At 36.7% G+C, this 20314-nt stretch overlaps 1 protein-coding gene across 1 annotated transcript in view; it reads right to left on the reverse strand.

The window, feature by feature from the left end:
• Positions 1-20314, reverse strand: part of LOC149822950 (B3 domain-containing protein Os07g0563300-like) — a 77782-nt gene that overhangs the window by 35482 nt on the left and 21986 nt on the right. The window contains exons 5-8 of the mRNA XM_089980450.1: positions 7906-8741; positions 7636-7732; positions 6599-6773; positions 5746-5822 (exon numbers count right to left, since the gene is read on the reverse strand). Coding sequence (XP_089836576.1) covers positions 5746-5822; positions 6599-6773; positions 7636-7732; positions 7906-8741 — 1185 coding nt within the window. The remainder of the gene's footprint in view (positions 1-5745; positions 5823-6598; positions 6774-7635; positions 7733-7905; positions 8742-20314) is intronic.

Raw genomic sequence — 20314 nt, forward strand, 5'->3', positions numbered from 1 at the left:
TTTCATAATCTAGTTAAAAATCAATTTAAAACAAATATTAAAGTCTTCCGCTCTGACTATGGGGGAGAGTTTCTTTCAAATGAATTTTAATTATATCTAAAAAATCATGGAATTGTGCATCAAAAATCATGCCCTAGGACACCTCAACAAAATGGGATTTCTGAAAGAAAACATCGTCATATCATTGAAACTACTAGAACCCTACTTATTTCAAAAGAAATTCCAAAGCAATTTTGGGCTGAAGCTGCCCTAACCGCAGTCTATCTGATAAATAGAATGCCTTCTAAAACTTTGGAAAACAAGTCTCCTATTGAAAAACTCTTTAAAATTTCTCCTGATTTAAAAAGGCTAAGGGTATTTGGTTGTAAATGCTTCGTGCTTCTTGAAAAATATAGCAAACTCTCTCCTAAAGCCATAAAATGTGTCTTTCTTGGTTATGCTGATAATAAAAAAGGATATTGATGTTATGATAAAACAAATGATAAACTCTATGTTTCTAGAAATGTTACCTTTCTAGAAAATGACAATGGATTTGATTTTGAAGTTCCTAAGAAAGAATCCGAGTATGCTTTCTTATTTGATTTGTTACCCAATAAAGGTATTAGTAATGATATTGAAACCTTCGAGTCTATTAATGACTCAAGTAGTGAACCATCTCAAGATCTTCTTCAATACTCTAGACGAAATACTCGGGAGCATCCATGTGCCCTTGACAGATATAATCAATTAACAAATACTGAAGAAACTAGTGTTAGAAGGTCAGAACGAACACATAGGCCTCCAAGTAGGTTTGTCTCATATGAATCCTTCTTACCAAACTACAGGGCATGTTTTCTAGCCATTCATTCCTATCATGAACCATCCAACTATAACGAGGCCAAAAATATAAACGAATGGGTTGAAGCCATGAAAATTGAATTAGATGCATTACACAAGGCTCACACTTGGGCAATTCAACCTCTTCCTATCGGAAAGAAGACAATAGGGTGTAGATGGGTGTTTAAAATTAAAACAAAAAATGACGGGTCTCTTGAGAGATATAAAACAAGACTTGTTGCAAAAGGATATTCTCAAGAATATGGTATAGATTATGAAGAAACCTTTGCCCCAGTAGCTTGTATGACTACAGTTAGAACTCTAGTTGCTATAGCATCCATTCGAAAATGGCCGATATATCAGTTAGATGTTAAAAATGCATTTTTGAACGGAAACTTAAATGAAGAAGTATATATGGATCCTCCCCCTGGTCTGTCTATTGAAAAAGGCATGGTCCTTCGTCTTCAAAAAGCCCTATACGGGCTTAAATAAGCCCCTAAAGCATGGTATGATCGGTTCAGTGGTACGATATTAAAACTTGGATTTAAATCTTATTACACTGACATTGCTCTTTTTGTGAGATCTACAGGTACCTCATTGATCATTCTTCTTTTGTATGTTGATGATATGATCATCACAGGGAATGATCAAAAGAAAATTGAAGATATTAAAATTTTGCTTAAAAAATCTTTTGATATGACTGATCTTGGTTTTTTGAGATACTTTTTAGGAATTGAAGTAGCCTACTCACCAAGAGGATATATTTTATCTCAAATCAAGTTTGCAGCTGATATTGTTGAGCGTTCAGGAATCACGGACACAAAATATGCTGATACTCCTGAAGTAATAAATGCGAAAATGCGAGCTGAAGATGGAGTATTATTAGATGATCCAACCCCTTATCGACAACTTATTGGATCATTGATGTACCTGTCCATTACAAGGCCAGATATTGCGCATGTCGTACATTCTGCAAGTCAATTTCAACATGCGCCCACAACCGTCCACATGAGTGCAGTATTAAGAATAGTTCAATATATCAAGAAAACTATATCTAAAGGACTATTCTTATCCTCTTCCTCATCTTTAAGTCTTATTTCTTACACTGATTCTGACTGGGGAGGAGATCCCAATAACTGTCACTCAACTACTGGCTTTTGTGTGTTTTTAGGTGATTCTCTCATTTCTTGGCGATGCAAAAAACAACAGAAATTGTCTTTATCCTCTACGGAAGCTGAGTACAGGGCAATGGCTACCACAACCACTGAAGTTGTGTGGATGAGAGCACTACTTTCCGATATGGGTGTTGATGTCTCAAAACCTTCAAAGCTATGCTGTGATAATAAAAGTGTCATCTATATAGCCAGCAATCACACATTTCACGAGCGAACAAAACACATTGAGATGGATTGTCACTATGTTCGCGAAGAATATTTGAAGGGGACCATTACATTGCCATATGTCCAGTCCGAATTTCAGATTGCAGACTTCTTCACCAAAGCTCTTCCACTACCTTAATTTTTTTATCTTCTTAGCAAACTTTCGGTGATTTCCCCATAAGTTTGAGGAGTGTTAAAAATAAAATTGTATCCAAATACCCAATAAGAGTATTTTTGTCTTTTATCATATAATACAGTCCACTAGGGACTGAAATGTAATTTAACATTATAATAAATAAATAAACTGTCATACAGCATAGGCACAACAGTCAAAAATATGACTGTTGGGCAGCAGTCCAACTAGACGTTGGACTGCCACCCAACACTCATAATAATGACTGTTGGAAGGCAGTCCAAATAGCTGGACTGCCTCCCATGTGTTGGAGTGAGGCTCTATAAATAGAGCCTCACTCCCTTGTTATTCCTCAATGCTTTTAGAAGCATTTGAGGGTTTTCTCTAGAGTTTTTTCCCATCTTATAGGCTTGTATGCCTCTTGTGCTGTTTGGTATTTTTATCTCTTTTGAGATTGTATTTGGTCCATTAGTGACCAACTTTAAGTGAGTTTATTAAAGCCCTTTGTTGGCATTGTGTTTGTTTCTCTATTGTTCTATTGTACCTTGTTTCATTACACTATTGTATTTGTGTGAATCTTCATTAGGATTCTTTTATTTTTGCTTATTAGTATGTGTTCTTTAAAGTTTGTTTTTTTATTATTGGTCCATATGTGACTTTTTTATTGATTCTAAACTATTGCATGGTTTATTCATATATGCATTAATTGTTAGCTTAAATATTGCTTCTAATTGATCCATGCCTATTTATATCTTCCGCTATGGAAAGATGGTTTGTTATTGAGTTATTCCTTTATAGTGTTGATAATGATGAAAAATTTAGGATTGTTATACATTAGTATGTCTTTTGGGATAAATATATATGTGCATGATGTTCATTGTTTTCATCTCTCGTAACATTATTCTATTATTGTTGAGTTTGTCAATGACTATCATGTTTGCAGTTAATGACTGTTTAAAATTCTTTAAATGTTTTTGAAAAATTAATGTTTCTTTAACACTCTTGTCTCTTATGTCTTCCGCTGTGTAAAACTGTTTTATGATTTTAACTCTCTTATGAGTTCTTTATTTAATAATCATGTCTTTTATATGTGTATTTCCTTTAAATAATGTATGTTTTCATGTATGATTAAAATGTTAAAAGCTTATCTTATTTGAAATTAATGGTTTGTTCTCTTTAAATGATGTTACATTAAATAGTTTTTATACTGTGTGCTTGGCCATCCTCTCTCCATAAATATATAGCTAATATAATTATGATTTGAAATCTTCTTAAGATATGTTTTTGTATAGTTGGTTGTTTTGTTTGTTCTATTTACAGGTTTTCAAGGAGTGATGACAATTAAGGATCTCTTGTGTAATGAAGAATATGATAAAGCACCTCCTGAAGAAAGCAATGAATGAAGAAAATCGATAAAGAGAAATGATATTTTATTTAATGGGTTGCTTATTTGTACTTACAAACTTACAATGAGTCACTGTAAGTTTGAAGGGGGGTGTTAAGATTAAATGTATCTTTTTATATATAAACATATATACATATGTATATTGATATATACATACTTATGTATATAGTATAGCATATACATATAGGTTGGGAGGAGGACTTTCTCTCTTCCTCTTTACTTTTCTTCTCTCTTTCTCCTCTATAAATAAAGGATGTGTGTGAATGTGTAAGGTGGAGAGAGTGATGGGTAGTATTAGGTTTTTGTATTATTTTTCGTTGAGTGCATTGCAGTGAGGTTGAAAGGACTTTCTCTCTTCCTCTTCTTTACTTTTCTTTTCTCTTTCTCCTCTATAAATAAAGTGTGTGTGTGAATGTGTAAGGTGGAGAGAGTGATGGGTAGTATTAGGGTTTTGTATTATTTTTCGTTGAGTACATTGTAGTGAGGCTTGAATGTAATTTTATTTTTTTATTTCTTTTAATGTCCATTATGAATAAAATTATCCTTTTACATTTTAATGTCTTTTAATTCTTAAGTTTTGTTTAATGTTTTGAGCCTTGGAGTGCATTGGAATCCGCACCACATCGTGACAATTCCCATCTAGATAACCACCAAGGCCTCTTTTTTTAATCACTGCAGTCATAAAGTCTGACCAATATTATAATTCCCATCGAAATTCACAGGAATCAACTCGATGGATTCAATTTTCTCCATACTCACTCCAACCCCCAACTACAAAATCAGTTTGCTGCACAAAAACACTAATAACAGCAGACCAATACCCAAAACAGTTTCACACAAATCTCAAAATAAAGGACCAAAAACACTTAGTTGAGATCACTAAGCAAGTAAGAATCACACCAAACTTCACAAAACTGAGAACCCTTCAACCAGATGACATGATTTCTATATCAGAAGTGAACCAGCACCCATTTCAGCAATGTCAAGACACATACAACAGTTGGCACAAGAAAAGCTGCCCAAATCCAAGTTAATGCACCACAAAAACTCAGCAAAATGATACCAAAGAATGGTATCAATCACTTCCTTAGGTAAAAAACAACCAGATTACAACTAAATCCAGTCAACAGAAACTGTGAATTAAATCACAAGACATATAACTCAAATCTGGTCACTGTTTAATATTATTTCTTGAAAATTAGAGAAAACTTATAATAAATCCAAATCATATCCAATGATCCCAATTTTTTATTCAAATAACTCCTAAAATCAATAACTACCAGTCCCCCACCTCACACAAGTGAAATCCCTCTGACAGTACGGATGCCAACAAAGAGATTCAGAAACCATGGTATGGTTGTAGCCAAGTTTTGAATAAAGTCTTTCTTCCTCTAAGACACTCACATACTACTCAGATTTGGTTTTCATATGGCTTCGATACCATATACAAATTCACTAAGCCATGAAGAACACAAGATTGAGAAATGGGCAAGGAAAAATACTAGAAGCTTCATTTAATCCAAAAGTAAAGAGAGCTACAACATACAGGAGTCAACCCCCTTATTACAAATATCTTGACTGAATTTGGACCAGAAATGATCTCACATCTTGACTACAACAGATTTAAAGCTAAATTACACAAGTAGCCTCTGTCTTACCAATACAAGAATGGGTATTTCCAACAGCAGCACTAAATAATATTACATTCCTTAACATTATATACACAAAACATTCACAAAACCATATGATATAATGATTATCAATGCACAAGTAGCTCAAAAATTAGTCAGCAATTTATATATCAGTATATAAATGGCTGCAAACTCAAAAAAGATCTAACAATTGCAAGGATTGGATAGTACAAGAATGAGAGATATCCAAAAGTGAAGCTAAATGTTAACAGTACAGATAGATAGACATTGTACACCCTTTTTCCTGATAAAAAATCTAATACATGGAACTAAATGCAACAAACAGATAATTGAAATATCCCATTTGCTAGCATCACAAACCTGATCTGATAGAGTACTTGAAACCCTCCTGAACCCCATCAGAAGCTTTCCTTCTGGATCTATCCGACTAAATGTTACTGAAGAGATAGGATGAACTCTTAGTTAGCACTCACTGAATGGATTATATAAAACACAAGAAATAATGAACTAGAGAAAAGTCTAGGAAAGGCAAAATGAAATTAAAGGAACAAAATAATGCTCTTATATGTTCAATTTTATTTTTTAGTCAACTAACAGAAAACGCTATATAAAAGCAAAATGAGCTAGGTCTTAACTACTGCCACATTCATGGCTGAAAGTAACTATAAGATGCAAGTACAATGAAAGTATCATCATTATATTTGGACACCATTACAAAAAAGAAGAGAAGAACCCAATGTTTCATGAATGAAAATATGATTGAAATGTACAAGGACAATGAAAGACCTCTTAATTATTTTCATCCTAAATAACATACAGATATAAAAAGACTTAAGCTTACTAACGAAACATATAATATTTTTGTATACTTTAGTCACTTCCTAGTTCCCACTAAAACATAAGATTTGATCTTAGTGATCCATTTAATACTTACCAAGACTTGTATTTAAATTTCCATGTGTGATAATGCTATTTTCTATAGCAAAAATCAACAATAGAGAGTGCACCAATCAAGGTGCCAAATACACGCAGGGGGCAGTGGAATATATCATGCACGCATCACACAAAAACACAATCTAAGTCATGTAAGCTTTGACATGATACAAGATAATTACTCCAGATGTAGTGTTCCTAAAATCAGAAGAAATGGAAAAAGAAAAAAAGGAATTCAACACACCCAAAGAAATGGCATCATCAAGAGTACATAAATTACCTATGTCACCAGCTTGTAATTGCATAGACTGAATGCAAGATGTCACACCTTCTAATACATACATCCTGCTGTTATTATTAGGCCAAAATCGAAACTGAAACATCCATTCCTTTCCATTTGCATCCTGGATTTTAAGAGGCAACCCTTCAGGAAGAGATATTGCTGGGAAGTACGTCTGTTCATGATTAAGATTTAAATAAGAATCAATTAGAGACAAGTGGATAGAAAAACTTCATCTATATAGTAAAGTGAAAAAGTATCATAATTTGGTAGGGTGGCAAATGGTATGGATTGAACCTATGTCACATAGGTGCGGGTGCGGATGCGGCACTTTAAAAAAACTTGGGTGCGGGGGTGCGGGGAGGATATATATATATATATATATATATATATATATATATATATATATATATATATATATATATATATAATTTTTAACAGTTTTAAGTTAATACCATAAAAATGGACTTGATTAGGGTTAACTGAATCTACTTTTGGATAGAAATGAACCTCAGTGTGGTTGACTTCACCTAGCACAAAGGAAGTTGTGTCCAAGTGTCGCACCCGCCTGGGTGCGGGTGCGATCCCGGTGTGGTGCCCTGTTAGAAGAGTCCGTGTGATAGGATTGAACTATTCAAAGTCTATAAAGAAAATTCAAAACTTGCAGTTTATGTTCCTCAAGATATGCTGAAGTACTCCAATGAGTTCTTCAAAAAGTGGCCATACGTTTAACATTCCATTTATCTATTAAAATCTCATTATATTTGATTTGTATTCTATGATACTAGTTCCCTTAACATAGCAGCATCCCTAAAGTTTAAATGATTTGAGGCTCATTATATAAGATACAAAAGCTAAAAGATTATATGATAAAGTTGGTTTCACATATTTGAAATGTATCATTGGAAAACAGAGAGAGAGAGAGATTTCCAAAATAGGAGGAAGTCTACATTCTCCACAGGTATCCATAGATGAATGAAATTAAAGCAGATCATTGTTCTCAAAACAGACAACAAAGAAAATTTCGGAAGGCTCACCTCTGCACATTTTTTTGGCAGCACCAGGCGTCCTATACGACCTGCATCACTAGCGCTCAACGTTTTCTCAAATAAAGGAGTGATGACAGAACTTGAGCTTAAAAAAAAGTAAAGGATCTCAAATTCCGGATCAATTGAATGATTTAGTTCCATATAAACTGATCAAACACAATTCTCAAAGTGATTCTACTGCTTCAAGTAAATACAACATGCCAATTTAGAACTTTATGCTCCAATTTGCAACTAACAGCTAAATAACATAGTGGATACTCTCCTGATATTTTCTGAAGCTCTTGATCAGTGATCCTTGGCCAGTATCGAGGAAGTATTTGATTTATCATACATCCCTCACTGTGATTTCTTGCAGAGCTCATTTGATTTTGTGTTTCTTTAGAAGGGTCTAGTCCAGCATAAAGGTTGGGAGAATAGTCCTTTGGCAACAATTGTGATAGCCTTTGTTGCTGAGCATGAGATACAGAAGGCTTGCTTGAATCTTTTGTATCATTTTGCAGCGAGAAGGGCATAGAAAGACCTGGAGCGGTTGAAGCATCATCCTTTGATGAAGTAGACCATTCTTTTATATTGTGATGCAAACCAGGTGGCTCGTACTTACAACCATTAGCAGATTTTTTAACCTCAAGCTCATCCGCAGTCATGTCTCTTCCAGTTTCATGGCTCTTCCTTCCTTTAACATGGTTGGAATCCCGCAACCCCTCTATATATTCTTGAACAGATGCACCCAAAGAACTCTGTGCATCAATTTCTGAATTCCCATTATCCATCCTGTTGTGAGCAGGGAACTTGAAGATGCTATCTGCTTCCTTTTCAAGTGAGTCATCAACATTTTTGCTCTCCACAAAGCAGGTAGATGACCGTTCCATATTTAGAAGTTTATTACTTGCCTTTTCTGTGTCATTATATTTCATCCTTGAATATGACTCAGAATGCCAAGCCAGAGAGTTCCAAAGACCGGGAAGTTGCTGTCTTTGTCCTACGCCAGAGCTTGTCACAGGAACCTGGCTCCATGTTTTTGTGGATTGATTTGTCAGGCCATCAAGCAGAGGTAGAGAAAAGAACCAAGAAGGTGGCCTCAACTGGTTGGATGCCTAGCAAGCAGATTGATGAAAAAGAATAATAGAATGGAAAACTAATTAATAAAGCATTCATAAGAAATGGGGAAATTTGAGTACATAAACTCTTGCATTCAAAAAGCAAACCTTCCAATATTTATGATAAAAACAAATATATTATAAAGAAAAAGTTCTTGTTTGCATAAAGTGATCTCTAATTTCATTGACTAGGAAAGAAAAGAAAGAGTTCTTCATTTTCTCATTAAACGTATAATTTAAGAAAGCACGAAAAAAATGCACAAAATTTCACAGCATTAATTGATTTGAAAATGATATGAGGATTGTAAAAATAAAAGTATATCATAGTCACCAGTGTTGCTGATATTTTGAAAATATCACGATCATATCATATTTTTGCAACAGCTAATAGACATGAAAATGTTGTGACATTTTCAAAAATTACATAGGATATTACATTAATCATCATTTAACAGTTCACAAGCATTCTCTTAATAATATTCCTATATTTTTTACTTGTGTTTTAACCCCTAAGTGGCTTGTGTGGTTGTGCTCGTGTGTTGACCCATACGTGGTCTTGATTGTATATGTTCTTGTATGCCTATAAGAGGCCCACTTGTACTCTTTTTGTATTTTCATTACATGCTGTCAGAGCATTGGTGCTTTTGGGTTGTATCTCATATGTGAAGAACAAGAGGAAGATCGTGAAAAGCGGTGAAGTTGTGATTTGTTGGCTTGTTGCCTCGGAAAGTCTGCCATCAAACTTCTTCAACACATTTCTTGTCTTCATTTTCTCTTCTTTTTTCTCTATCTTTTATCCTCCTCTACTCTTTCTTTTCTTGATACAATAGCCGAAAAAGTAGTTACGGTTGTTCCCATCAAATTTGATAGGAAAAACTATAATATGTGGGCCTATACCATGAAAAGAATCTTAGTTGGCAAAGACTCGTGGGACTATGTTGATGGCTCCATATAAGAACCTCAACCTATTCTCATAAAATCTATTTGTGGGGAAGATAGTGAAATAAAAAAGGAAACTCTTAAAGACAGAGAGAGAGAAAAAGCTCTCCTAAACTACAAAAAAGCTATTAAAGCATGGGATGTTGGTCATGCCAAGGTTCTAACCCCATTTATGGGGTCTATGTGTGAAAAAACATGTGAAAATATATTGGAATTTGAGAAGGACAAAAACCATGTGAAAATATATTGGAATTTGAGAAGGTCGATGAAGCATGAGTTTATATCAAACAAACCTACACCCAACATGATGGTGCCCATAAATGGGACTTGCAAGATAAGATTAACAATTGCAAGCAAGGTGAAAAAAGTGTTAGAGAGTACCATGGTATTCTTAAAAGACTTTGGGACCAAATGGCCAAAATGGAGCAAATTTGGGAAACCATTGATGATGCTCGCTGTATAAAAAATTAAATCCTTGGTGAGCAATTTTTCAATTTATGAGAGGGGTTAGGCCCGAGTTTGAACATGTTCGAGTATTTATCACCCACCGGAACAAAAGTTACGAAAAGCTTCCACCTTTACATGAAATTTTAGCCTAAGTTTGCATGAAAAATGATAATAGAAAAGGAAAATCTTTTGTCATAACTGTGGAGAACTGAAGCACATCAAACATTTGTGTCCAAAATTCAAAAATGATGAGAAAAGAGTAGCTACCTTAGAAGTTTTTCAAGAAGACAAAGATACCAACAACTCCGGTTACAAAAAAATGTCTTTGCCTTAACTCATTGAAGCTCTACAACCGCTCCTTAAAGGCTCATCCTCCTTAATCGGTATCGCGGTCAACTCTTCCTCACCACCCGGTAAGATCTCTTGGCTCATAGATTCTGATGCTTCATTTCATATGACCCCTAATGAAACTATATTCTCCAACTATAGTATTAATTTAAGTAGATCTAATGTTTTTCCTACGGATGGATCCTCTCTTGAAATTAAAAGAATTAAAAAATTTATAAATTCTTCAAAAAAATGTATTCCAAAAGTCAAAATTGTGTCAAAACTTAATTTAAATCTTCTTTTAGTTTCTCAAATTATTAACCATGGTTATAGTATCTCCTTCACTTTTGACTGATGTTTTATACAGGATCTATAGTCCAGCAAGCTGATAGAGGAAGGTCATAGAGGAGACCTTTACTACATGGACCAGTTGATTATTCCCAAAGATACTTTTTGTTTAAATATACAAATATTGGATATGTTTTTGTGGCATCACAAACTATGTCATCCTAGCATCTCTAAATTATCCGATATATTTCATTTAAGAAAATTTTGTAATGAAAAAAAAATCTAATGTACGAATTGTATTCTTGGGAAAATGAAAGAGAACTTTTTTTGCTTCCAAACGACTTGAATTAATACATTCGGATGTTTGGGGTCCTACTCCTATTGCCTCTAAAGAAGGATTTACTTATTATGTAATTTTTGTGGATGATATTTCTCGATTCATGTGGATTTATTTTCTTAGGCACAAATATGAAATTTTTGAAAATTTTAAAATGTTTCATAACCTTGTTAGAAATTTGTTTAAAACCAATGTTTCTATATTTCATTCTGATTCAAGAGGAGAATACATGTCAAATGACTTTAAAGATTATTTAAAAAATCATGGCATCTTTCATCAATGATCTTGTGCAAACACATTTAAACAAAATAGTTTGGTTGAAAGAAAATACAGACATATAATAGAAACCACTAGAACATTGCCTATTTTCAAACATGTTCCTGTTAAATTATGTACCTTATTACCTAATGAAATATATATATTTTATATATATAAGGTAATACATATACATATATTTATATATATGTATATGTATCTACTTATTATATATATAAAATATATATTTCTTCTTATTTAGTCGTAGGGGTAGTTTCATCTTTTCCTCCATTTTACGCACATTCACCTTTTGAATGTGTTTGTAATTTCTTTTTAGTTTTTTCTTTTTCTTTATTTTTCTTTTTTATTTTTTGTACTTAAAGGAACCTTGGGGGGCCCACTCAAATAGACGTTGGGCCCCTCCAACGGTCACATTTGTGACCGTTGGAGGGGCTCCAACGTCTATGAGTGGAGCCCCTCCAAGGCTCCTTTTTGTGTGGTTATAAATAGGGGTTCTCCCCTTGTATTCTCTCATGGCTTTGAGTCAAAGCCCAAGTTCTCAATAAATCGATTCCATTGTTTTTATGCCTTTGTGCATTTGTGAGTTATTTGTGAGTTGTGCCTTTGTGCACAAGTGTGCTTAAGTGTTCTTATTGTGTATTCGTGGTGGGTTTATTATCAAGAATATTAAGGTCTTGATCCTAGTATCTTAGTGGAGATACTTTTACATGGTATCAGAGCCTCGTTGAAGAAGGAGGATAGAGTATCCCGCCACTTGTGAAGTACCTCGGTAATCGTGCCCTCAAGTAAGTGAGGTTTTGAGGTATATCATCTTCTTCGGGCGATATTTTAGAAGCAACTTTTGTCAAGAAAAGTTGGAAAAACTCTTAAGGTACACATTATTTTCTATCATCTTACCTCTCTAATGGGTGAAAAAGACTCCCACTTCTCTCTTGGGTTTAAACTTAGTGGCTCGAACTATCATGTTTGGGTCGGCAATATGGAAGCACATATCAAAGGAAAAGGCCTTTGGGGATACGTTCAAGGTTCCATATCGGAACCCGAACCCAAACTTTCTATCATAGAGAAAGGGGATATTAAGATCCTTGAAGGTGAAGATAGACAAAAAGCCCTTGAAGAATATTCAAAAAAGCATGATGAGTGGGAAATGAAGAACTTCAAAATTTTATCTTGGATTTTTTCATCTGTAGAAACCAAGATCAATGCCAACATCATTAAGTTTAAAAGGGCCTCCGATGCGTGGTTGTACCTTGAAAAAATGTATACTTCAAAGGACCTATCACACAAATATTATCTCCAAAAGAAAGCTTTGACTCTTCAACAAAATGATTTGTCTATTCGGGAATATTTTGCCGAATTATCATCTATTTGGGACGAGCTTGCTATGCTCGAACCAAAATGGAGCGGAGAAGCTATTGAATTAAGACACAAGCAACTAGAGGAAGATCGATTTTTTAATTTTTTAAATGGTCTTAGACCCGAATTTGAGCAAATTCGGTCCTCTCTCTTATCCGCTTTCACATCCCCTTCTATTGAAGATGTCATCACCAAGTTAAGTGGTGAGGAAACACGTATGGGGATTAGTAAAAATAATCTGAGTATTCTTGCTACCCCTTCTCAAAGTGATTATGAAGGGGTTAATGCCGTGTCAAGACCCGGAAATAACTTGAAAACCTACAAACCTTCACATTTCAAGAATCAAGGGCAAGGAGGAAATGATCGATATGGGAAGAGAGATTATAGCAAATTAACTTGCCATTTTTGTAAAGAACCGGGGCATATCAAACCACTTTGTCCTAAATGGAAGAAATTTCTTGCCGCGGCTTTAGCATCCCAATCAGAAGAACGACCTTCGTCATCAAATGAGTCTCTTTCGCTTCAACAAATTGTGGATGCTCTTCAACCTATTCTCAAAGGAGGCATTTCTGGAGCCGCTATGTCATCCTCATCCTCTCTCGGTAAGTCATCTTGGCTCCTTGATTCCGGTGCCTCATTTCATATGACTCCAAGTCCTTGTTTTCTCACTGATTATTCTAAAAATTTTCTTCCATCTTTTGTCTCAACGGCGGATGGAACACCTCTTGAAATTAAAGGAATGGGCAATTTTGAAAAACAAGACTTCTTTATCCCAAAAATTCGTCTTATACCCAAATTAAACTTAAATTTACTTTCCGTCTCTCAACTCTCGGACCATGGTTGCGATATAAGGTTTTCTTCTAATAAATGTTGGATACAGGATCGCCAGTCCGGGAAGTTGATTGGGGAAGGCTCTAGGAGAGGCGACCTCTACTATGTCGATTTTCTTAAAATTCCCAAGGATCAATTTTGTAATGTTGTTCAAAACAAAGATATTCATGTATGGCATAAGAGATTGGGTCATCCCAACATTGTTAAAATCTCTTATTTGCCCTTTATTAAGCATCTTTGTAATGAAAATTTTGTTTGTAATGAATGTATTCTTGGAAAAATGAAAAGTCTCCCTTTTCCTCAAAGATCTATGTTTACAACAAGACCTTTTGAAATTGTTCACTCTGATGTATGGGGTCCGGCTCCGGTGATCTCTAAGGGAGGTTTCTCATACTATGTTATCTATGTGGACGATTTCACTAGGTTTAGTTGGATATATTTTCTTAAACATAAACATGAAGTTTTCTCAACTTTTAAAACATTTCATATGATGGTTTTAAATCAATTCAATGGAAAGTTAAAAATTCTTAGAACCGATTCGGGTGGCGAATATCTTTCCAATGAATTCAAAAGTTATCTTGAAAATTATAGAATTCTCCATCAAAAGTCTTGTTCTAAAACTCCCCAACAAAATGGGTTGGCGGAACGAAAACATAGGCATATTATTGAAACAACACAAACTTTGCTCATTTCACAAAATATTCCAAAGAAACTTTGGGCAGAGGCCGCCCTTACTTCTGTCTATCTCATAAACAGACTCCCATCTAAAAACTTGAACAAAATTTCCCCATTTGAAAAATTATACGAAAAAGAACCTGATTATAGCAGGTCAAGGGTTTTTAGATGTAAATGTTTTGTCCTTACTGATAAAAATGACAAACTCTCTCGTAAGGCCATTCCTTGTGCCTTTCTTGGTTATTCTGAAACTCATAAAGGTTTTCGCTGTTATGATGTTAAGAGTGATAAACTATATGTTTCCAGAAATGTAAGTTTTTTGGAAAATGTTAGTGGTTTCGAAAAACTTGAAACCAATGACGAGAATATAGACTATTCTTTTTTGTTTGATTTATTAACTGAAGATGATGATACTAGTGATGATGAAACAAATCAAAATGACTTGAATAATAATGAAACTCATTCTTATCAACATATCAATGAAGAACATAGAGATCCTATAGCCTACTCTCATAGAGATAGGAATACTTTTAGAAGTGCTCTCGAAAGATATGATAGTGAGTCTACCCCTTCAAGTGAAGGAAATCTTCGTAGGACCGAAAGATCAAGAAGACCCCCTTCTAGGTTCATCTCATATGAGTCCTTTTCACCAAAATATAGAGTCTGTCTAAGCGCCATTCACTCATACATAGAACCTAGGGATTTCGAGGAAGCACGAAAATGCCCGGAATGGATAGTCGCTATGAATAATGAAATTGAAGCCCTAAAGAAAGCAAAGACCTGAGAGTTTCAAGACCTTCCTAAAGACAAGAAAGCAATTGGGTGTAGATGGGTTTTTAAAGTCAAAACTAAGAGTGATGGGTCTCTTGAGAGATATAAGGCCCGCTTAGTAGCAAAAGGATATGGTCAAAAATATGGGATTGATTATGAGGAGACTTTTTCCCCCGTTGCTCGGATGGTCACCGTCCGATGTCTTATAACCGTTGCTTCAATCAATAAATGGAACATCTATCAGATGGATGTTAAGAATGCTTTTTTAAACGAAGATCTAAACGAAGAAGTATATATGGATGCTCCTCCTGGAATGGAGTATCCTAAAGGAAAAGTGCTTCGTCTTCGAAAAGCACTCTATGGTTTGAAACAAGCTCCCAAGGCTTGGTATGATAGGTTTAACTCCGTTATGTTAGAAAATAATTTCTCATCCTGCTTTGTTTGTTAGAAAATCTAATGCAAGGATTGTTATTCTACTACTTTATGTGGATGACATGCTTATAACTGGGAGCGATTCTAAAGGGATTAAAAACATAAAATCCATTTTAAAGGATAAGTTTGAAATGTCTGACTTAAGCTTCTTAACTTACTTTTTGGGTATTGAGGTAGCTTACTCTCATAGAGGATATTTTTTGTCTCAAACTAAGCTTTCATCTGAGATTATTGACAGGTCAGGTATTACAGATGATAAAATTTGTGAAACTCCTGCTATAGTAGGAGCTAAAATGAAGATTGCTGATGATGTTCCTCTCTCTGATCCTACTCCCTACAGGCAACTTGTAGGATCGTTGATGTATTTAAGTATCACCAGACCAGATATCTCTCATGCGGTGCATACGGCAAGTCAGTTTCAGCATGCACCAACTTCTGTTCACATGAGTGCTATCTTACGTGTCGTAAGATACCTAAAGCACACCATTAATAAGGGAGTTTTTCTGTCTTCTTCTTCTGAATTAAGGTTAATTGCTTATACTGACTCTGATTGGGGAGGTGACCCAAATAATCGTCACTCCACCACTGGTTTTTGTGTTTTCTTAGGAAACTCATTAATCTCATGGAGATGCAAGAAGCAGCAAAATGTGTCTCTATCATCAACTGAAGCCGAATATCGTGCCATGGCAACTACTACCATGGAAATTGTTTGGATTCACCAATTGCTGGAAGACATGGGAATCACTATTGAAGGACCTACCAAGCTTTGCTGTGACAACAAAAGTGCGATTTATATCGCTAAAAATCACACTTTTCATGAGCGGACCAAACACATAGAGATGGATTGTCATTATGTTCGAGAGACGTACCTCAAAGGAATCATTGACCTTCCATATGTCACGCCCGAATATCAATTGGCAGATTTCTTCACCAAAGCCTTGTGTGCTCCGCGTTTCAACTTTCTTCTTAGCAAACTCTCGGTCATCCTGCCCTAAGTTTGAGGGGAGGTGTTAAATTATGTACCTTATTACCTAATGAAATATATATATTTTATATATATAAGGTAATACATATACATATATTTATATATATGTATATGTATCTACTTATTATATATATAAAATATATATTTCTTCTTATTTAGTCGTAGGGGTAGTTTCGTCTTTTCCTCCATTTTACGCACATTCACCTTTTGAATGTGTTTGTAATTTCTTTTTAGTTTTTTCCTTTTCTTTATTTTCCTTTTTTATTTTTTGTACTTAAAGGAAGCTTGGGGGCCCACTCAAATAGACGTTGAGTCAAAGCCCAAGTTCTCAATAAATCGATTCCATTGTTTTTATGCCTTTGTGCATTTGTGAGTTATTTGTGAGCTGTGCCTTTGTGCACAAGTGTTCTTAAGTGTTCTTATTGTGTATTCGTGGTGGGTTTATTATCAAGAATATTAAGGTCTTGATCCTAGTATCTTAGTGGAGATACTTTTACAGTTCCAACTTCCAAAACATTTTTGGGCTGAAGCTGCGCTTACTTCGGTATACCTTATAAATAGACTTCCTTCATTCAAACTTCAAAATATTTCTCCTTATAGGAAACTTTATAAAACTACCCCTATCTATTTCAGACTAAGAACTTTTGAATGTAAATGTTTTATTCTTACCAATAAAAATGATAAACTTTCTCCAAGAACCATTCCATGTGTCTTTCTTGGTCTTTCTTAGTTACGGGGAAAGTAAAAAAGGATTTAGATTTATGATTTTAAGCATGATAAACTTTATATATCAAGGATATGTTATCTTTATAGAAAAAGAAAGTTTCTTTGATTTAAATATGCCTATTAAAGAAAAAAATGATTACTCCTTTTTGGAATTATCTCCTAAATGTAATGACGAAGTGTTAAACAACAATGATGTTGTTAATGATGAACCTCAATATGACATCTAGTGTGGTGAGTCCCATGGTATTAATGATGGATCTTTAGTTATCCAATATAGAAAAAGAATTGATGATAGATATCCCACTACCTTAGAACAATATTATAGCATAGAAAATCCCAAACAAAACACTTTTAAGAAACCATAAAAAATACATAGGCCTCCAGATAGGTTTCTATTCTATGAAAACTTTACTCTTCAATATAGAGTTTGTCTAGCCAAAATTTTCTCTTACTTTGAACCCTCTTCGTACAAACAGGCCAAGAATTATCCTGAATGGATGAATGCTATGAATGATGAAATACTAGCCTTAGAAAAGTCAAAAACTTGGGATATAAAAGATCTTCCTCATAGAAAGAAGACGACAGGCTACAGATGAGTGTTTAAAATTAAAAGCAAAAGTAATGCAACTTTAGAGAGGCATAAGGCTAGATTAATAGTCAAGGGTTACTCTCAAGAGTATAACATAAATTATGATCAAACTTTTGCTCTAGCAGCTAGAATGACTTCTGTTAGAACCCTTATAGTTGTAGATGTCATTAGATGTTAGCCTATTTATCAAATGGATGTCAAAAATACCTTTCTCTGGTGAATTGAAGGAAGAAATTTATATGGACCCACCACACTCGGTGACTCGAACGAGTCAAGACTATATTTTATAGTGTAAGCACATGAATAAGACATGAAAATAACTAAACTTCAAGCTAATATGTCAATAGCTAAGTTATAAAAACATATAATTATACATGATTATTAACTTTTTTCATTAAACAATATTAGATTCTTCATAACAAGTGACTTTATATAAGAATTATGTAATAAAATAATAAAATACATGATAATTTTTTTTTAAAGTGTTGGATCGACAATCCTGAATCATGACCCAATTGGGGTCCGATCCAGGTCGACTCGGGCGATTCCCGAGTCAACTCGTTGGGTTTGCCAACTATGTTGGTATGATCGTTTTAGTTCTGTTATGGTTAAACTTGACTTTCTGTTATACTGACAATACTATATTTATTAAGATATCTGATGCAGGTATTGTTATCCTTCACCTCTATGTTGACGACATAATCATCACTTGTGAAGACAAATAGGGAGTTAGTTTTATTAAAAATGTTTTGAAACAAAATTTTGAAATGACTGATTTAGGCTTTCATAGATATTTTTTAGGGATTGAGATTGCATATTCCGCTCGTGGCTATTTTCTAACTCAATCCAAGTTTACTTCTGACATCATAGATAGGTCTGGCATTACAAATGAGAAAATGTAAAATCCCATAAAAAAAAATCTGTTTGGACCCGGCCGGGTCGGGTCCGGACCCGACCCGGGCCCCCCCCTTTTTATTTTAGGGTTTTCAAAAGTAAAAACCCGAGCAGTCGGGCGCCGCAACCCCCCCCCCCCCCTTCTCCCCCTTCGTTCTGGGCTGGATAAGGAAACCCATCGAGGGTTTCCCCTTTCGGGTGCCCCCTGCGGCTTTAAGAGAAAGGATGGAGGGCGAGGGGGGGATCACGCCTCCCTCTTCTCTTCTCCTCCCTCTCGCAGCCCTCGCCCCCCTTCCACGCCGGTCTCCTCCCTGCTGCGCACGTCGCCGACGCCGGCCACCGCTCCCAGGTACGCCATCCTCCCTCTTCTCTTCTCCTCCCTCTTCTTTTCCTTACCCCCCCCCCCCCTCGCTGTCACCTCGTCGGGAGGCCGGCAGGCTGCGCACAGCCCCTGCCGTGCCCTCCTGCCTCTCCGGTAATCACCGGAGGGCCGACAGGTGGCCTGCAAGGCCCCTGTCGTCCCCTCTTCATTCTGGGGGTGCGCCGGAGTGCCGGCAGGGGACCAATGGCCCCTGCGACACTCCCTCACCTCTGTGGGTGACAGGGAAACTGACGAGAGGTCGGTTTCCCTCCCTGTCACCCCCACCCCGATCTCTCTTTCGGCAAGGGTCAGTTCCCCTGCCACCTTTCGACCACCTTTAGGCAGGGGCAATGCCCCTGCCGCTTCTTGTTTTTCCGGCATGCGGGGGCTCGCCCCGCTGCCTCTTGTGTTCTGGGGCGCAAAGGTAGTGCCCCTGCCGCCTTCCTGTTTAGGCTGGCAGGGGCAATGCCCCTGTCGCCCTTTATTTTGTTGGGCTGGCAGGGGCAATGCCCCTGTTGCCCTTTATTTTGTTGGGCTGGCAGGGGCTCACCCCCCTGCCGCCCTCTGGCTTCTGGGAGGGCAGGGAATACCCCCCTGCCGCTCTTGACCCTCGGCACGCAGGGGGGGGGGGGGGGCGGACACCCCCCTGCTGCTCCGCGATTTTTGACTGGCAGGGGTCGAGGCCCCTGCCATTTGTAGGTGTTTCTGGCAGGGGCCGAGGCCCCTGCCGTCTCTTGATTCGTCAGGCAGGGGCTGGGGCCCCTGCCATTCCTCATTTTCGACAGGCAGGGGCTGGGGCCCTTGCCATTTCTTCATTTTTGTCAGGCAAGGGCCAGGGCCCTTGCCATTCTGTTTGTACCAGGCAGGGGCCGAGGCCCTGCCTTTCCCTAATCTTGGGGTAGGGGCCGAGACCCCTGCCATGCGTGACCTGTTTGGCTGGGGCAAGGGCCCTGCCCTTCGCGTTTTGTCATGCAGGGGCCAAGGCCCTTGCCATTCGCTATTATTGTCAGTCAGGGGCCGAGGCCCCTGCCATTCCCTATTTCGTCAGGCAAGGGCGGAGGGCCCTGCCTTTTATTGTTCTGTCTGAAAGGGGCCGGTATCCCCGGTCACTTAATCCTACCCTTGCTCCCGTCGCACCATTTAATTAAATTATCATTATTGAATACTCGCACTGTTGCAGACCTCGCATCGAACCCCCGCTCTGGCTCCGCGGCCCGAGCCTCGTATCGTCTACACGCGTAGACGTACGCAGCTGCACGACATCCCGAGGTAGGGGAAAGTCGCACGAATAGTATGCATGAACAAAATAAAATAAGACTTCTGAGATAGAATAGTT

This window comes from Nuphar pumila, chromosome 11 (assembly GCF_984573655.1).
Source record: "Nuphar pumila chromosome 11, dmNupPumi1.hap1.1, whole genome shotgun sequence".
Lineage (NCBI taxonomy): Eukaryota > Viridiplantae > Streptophyta > Magnoliopsida > Nymphaeales > Nymphaeaceae > Nuphar > Nuphar pumila.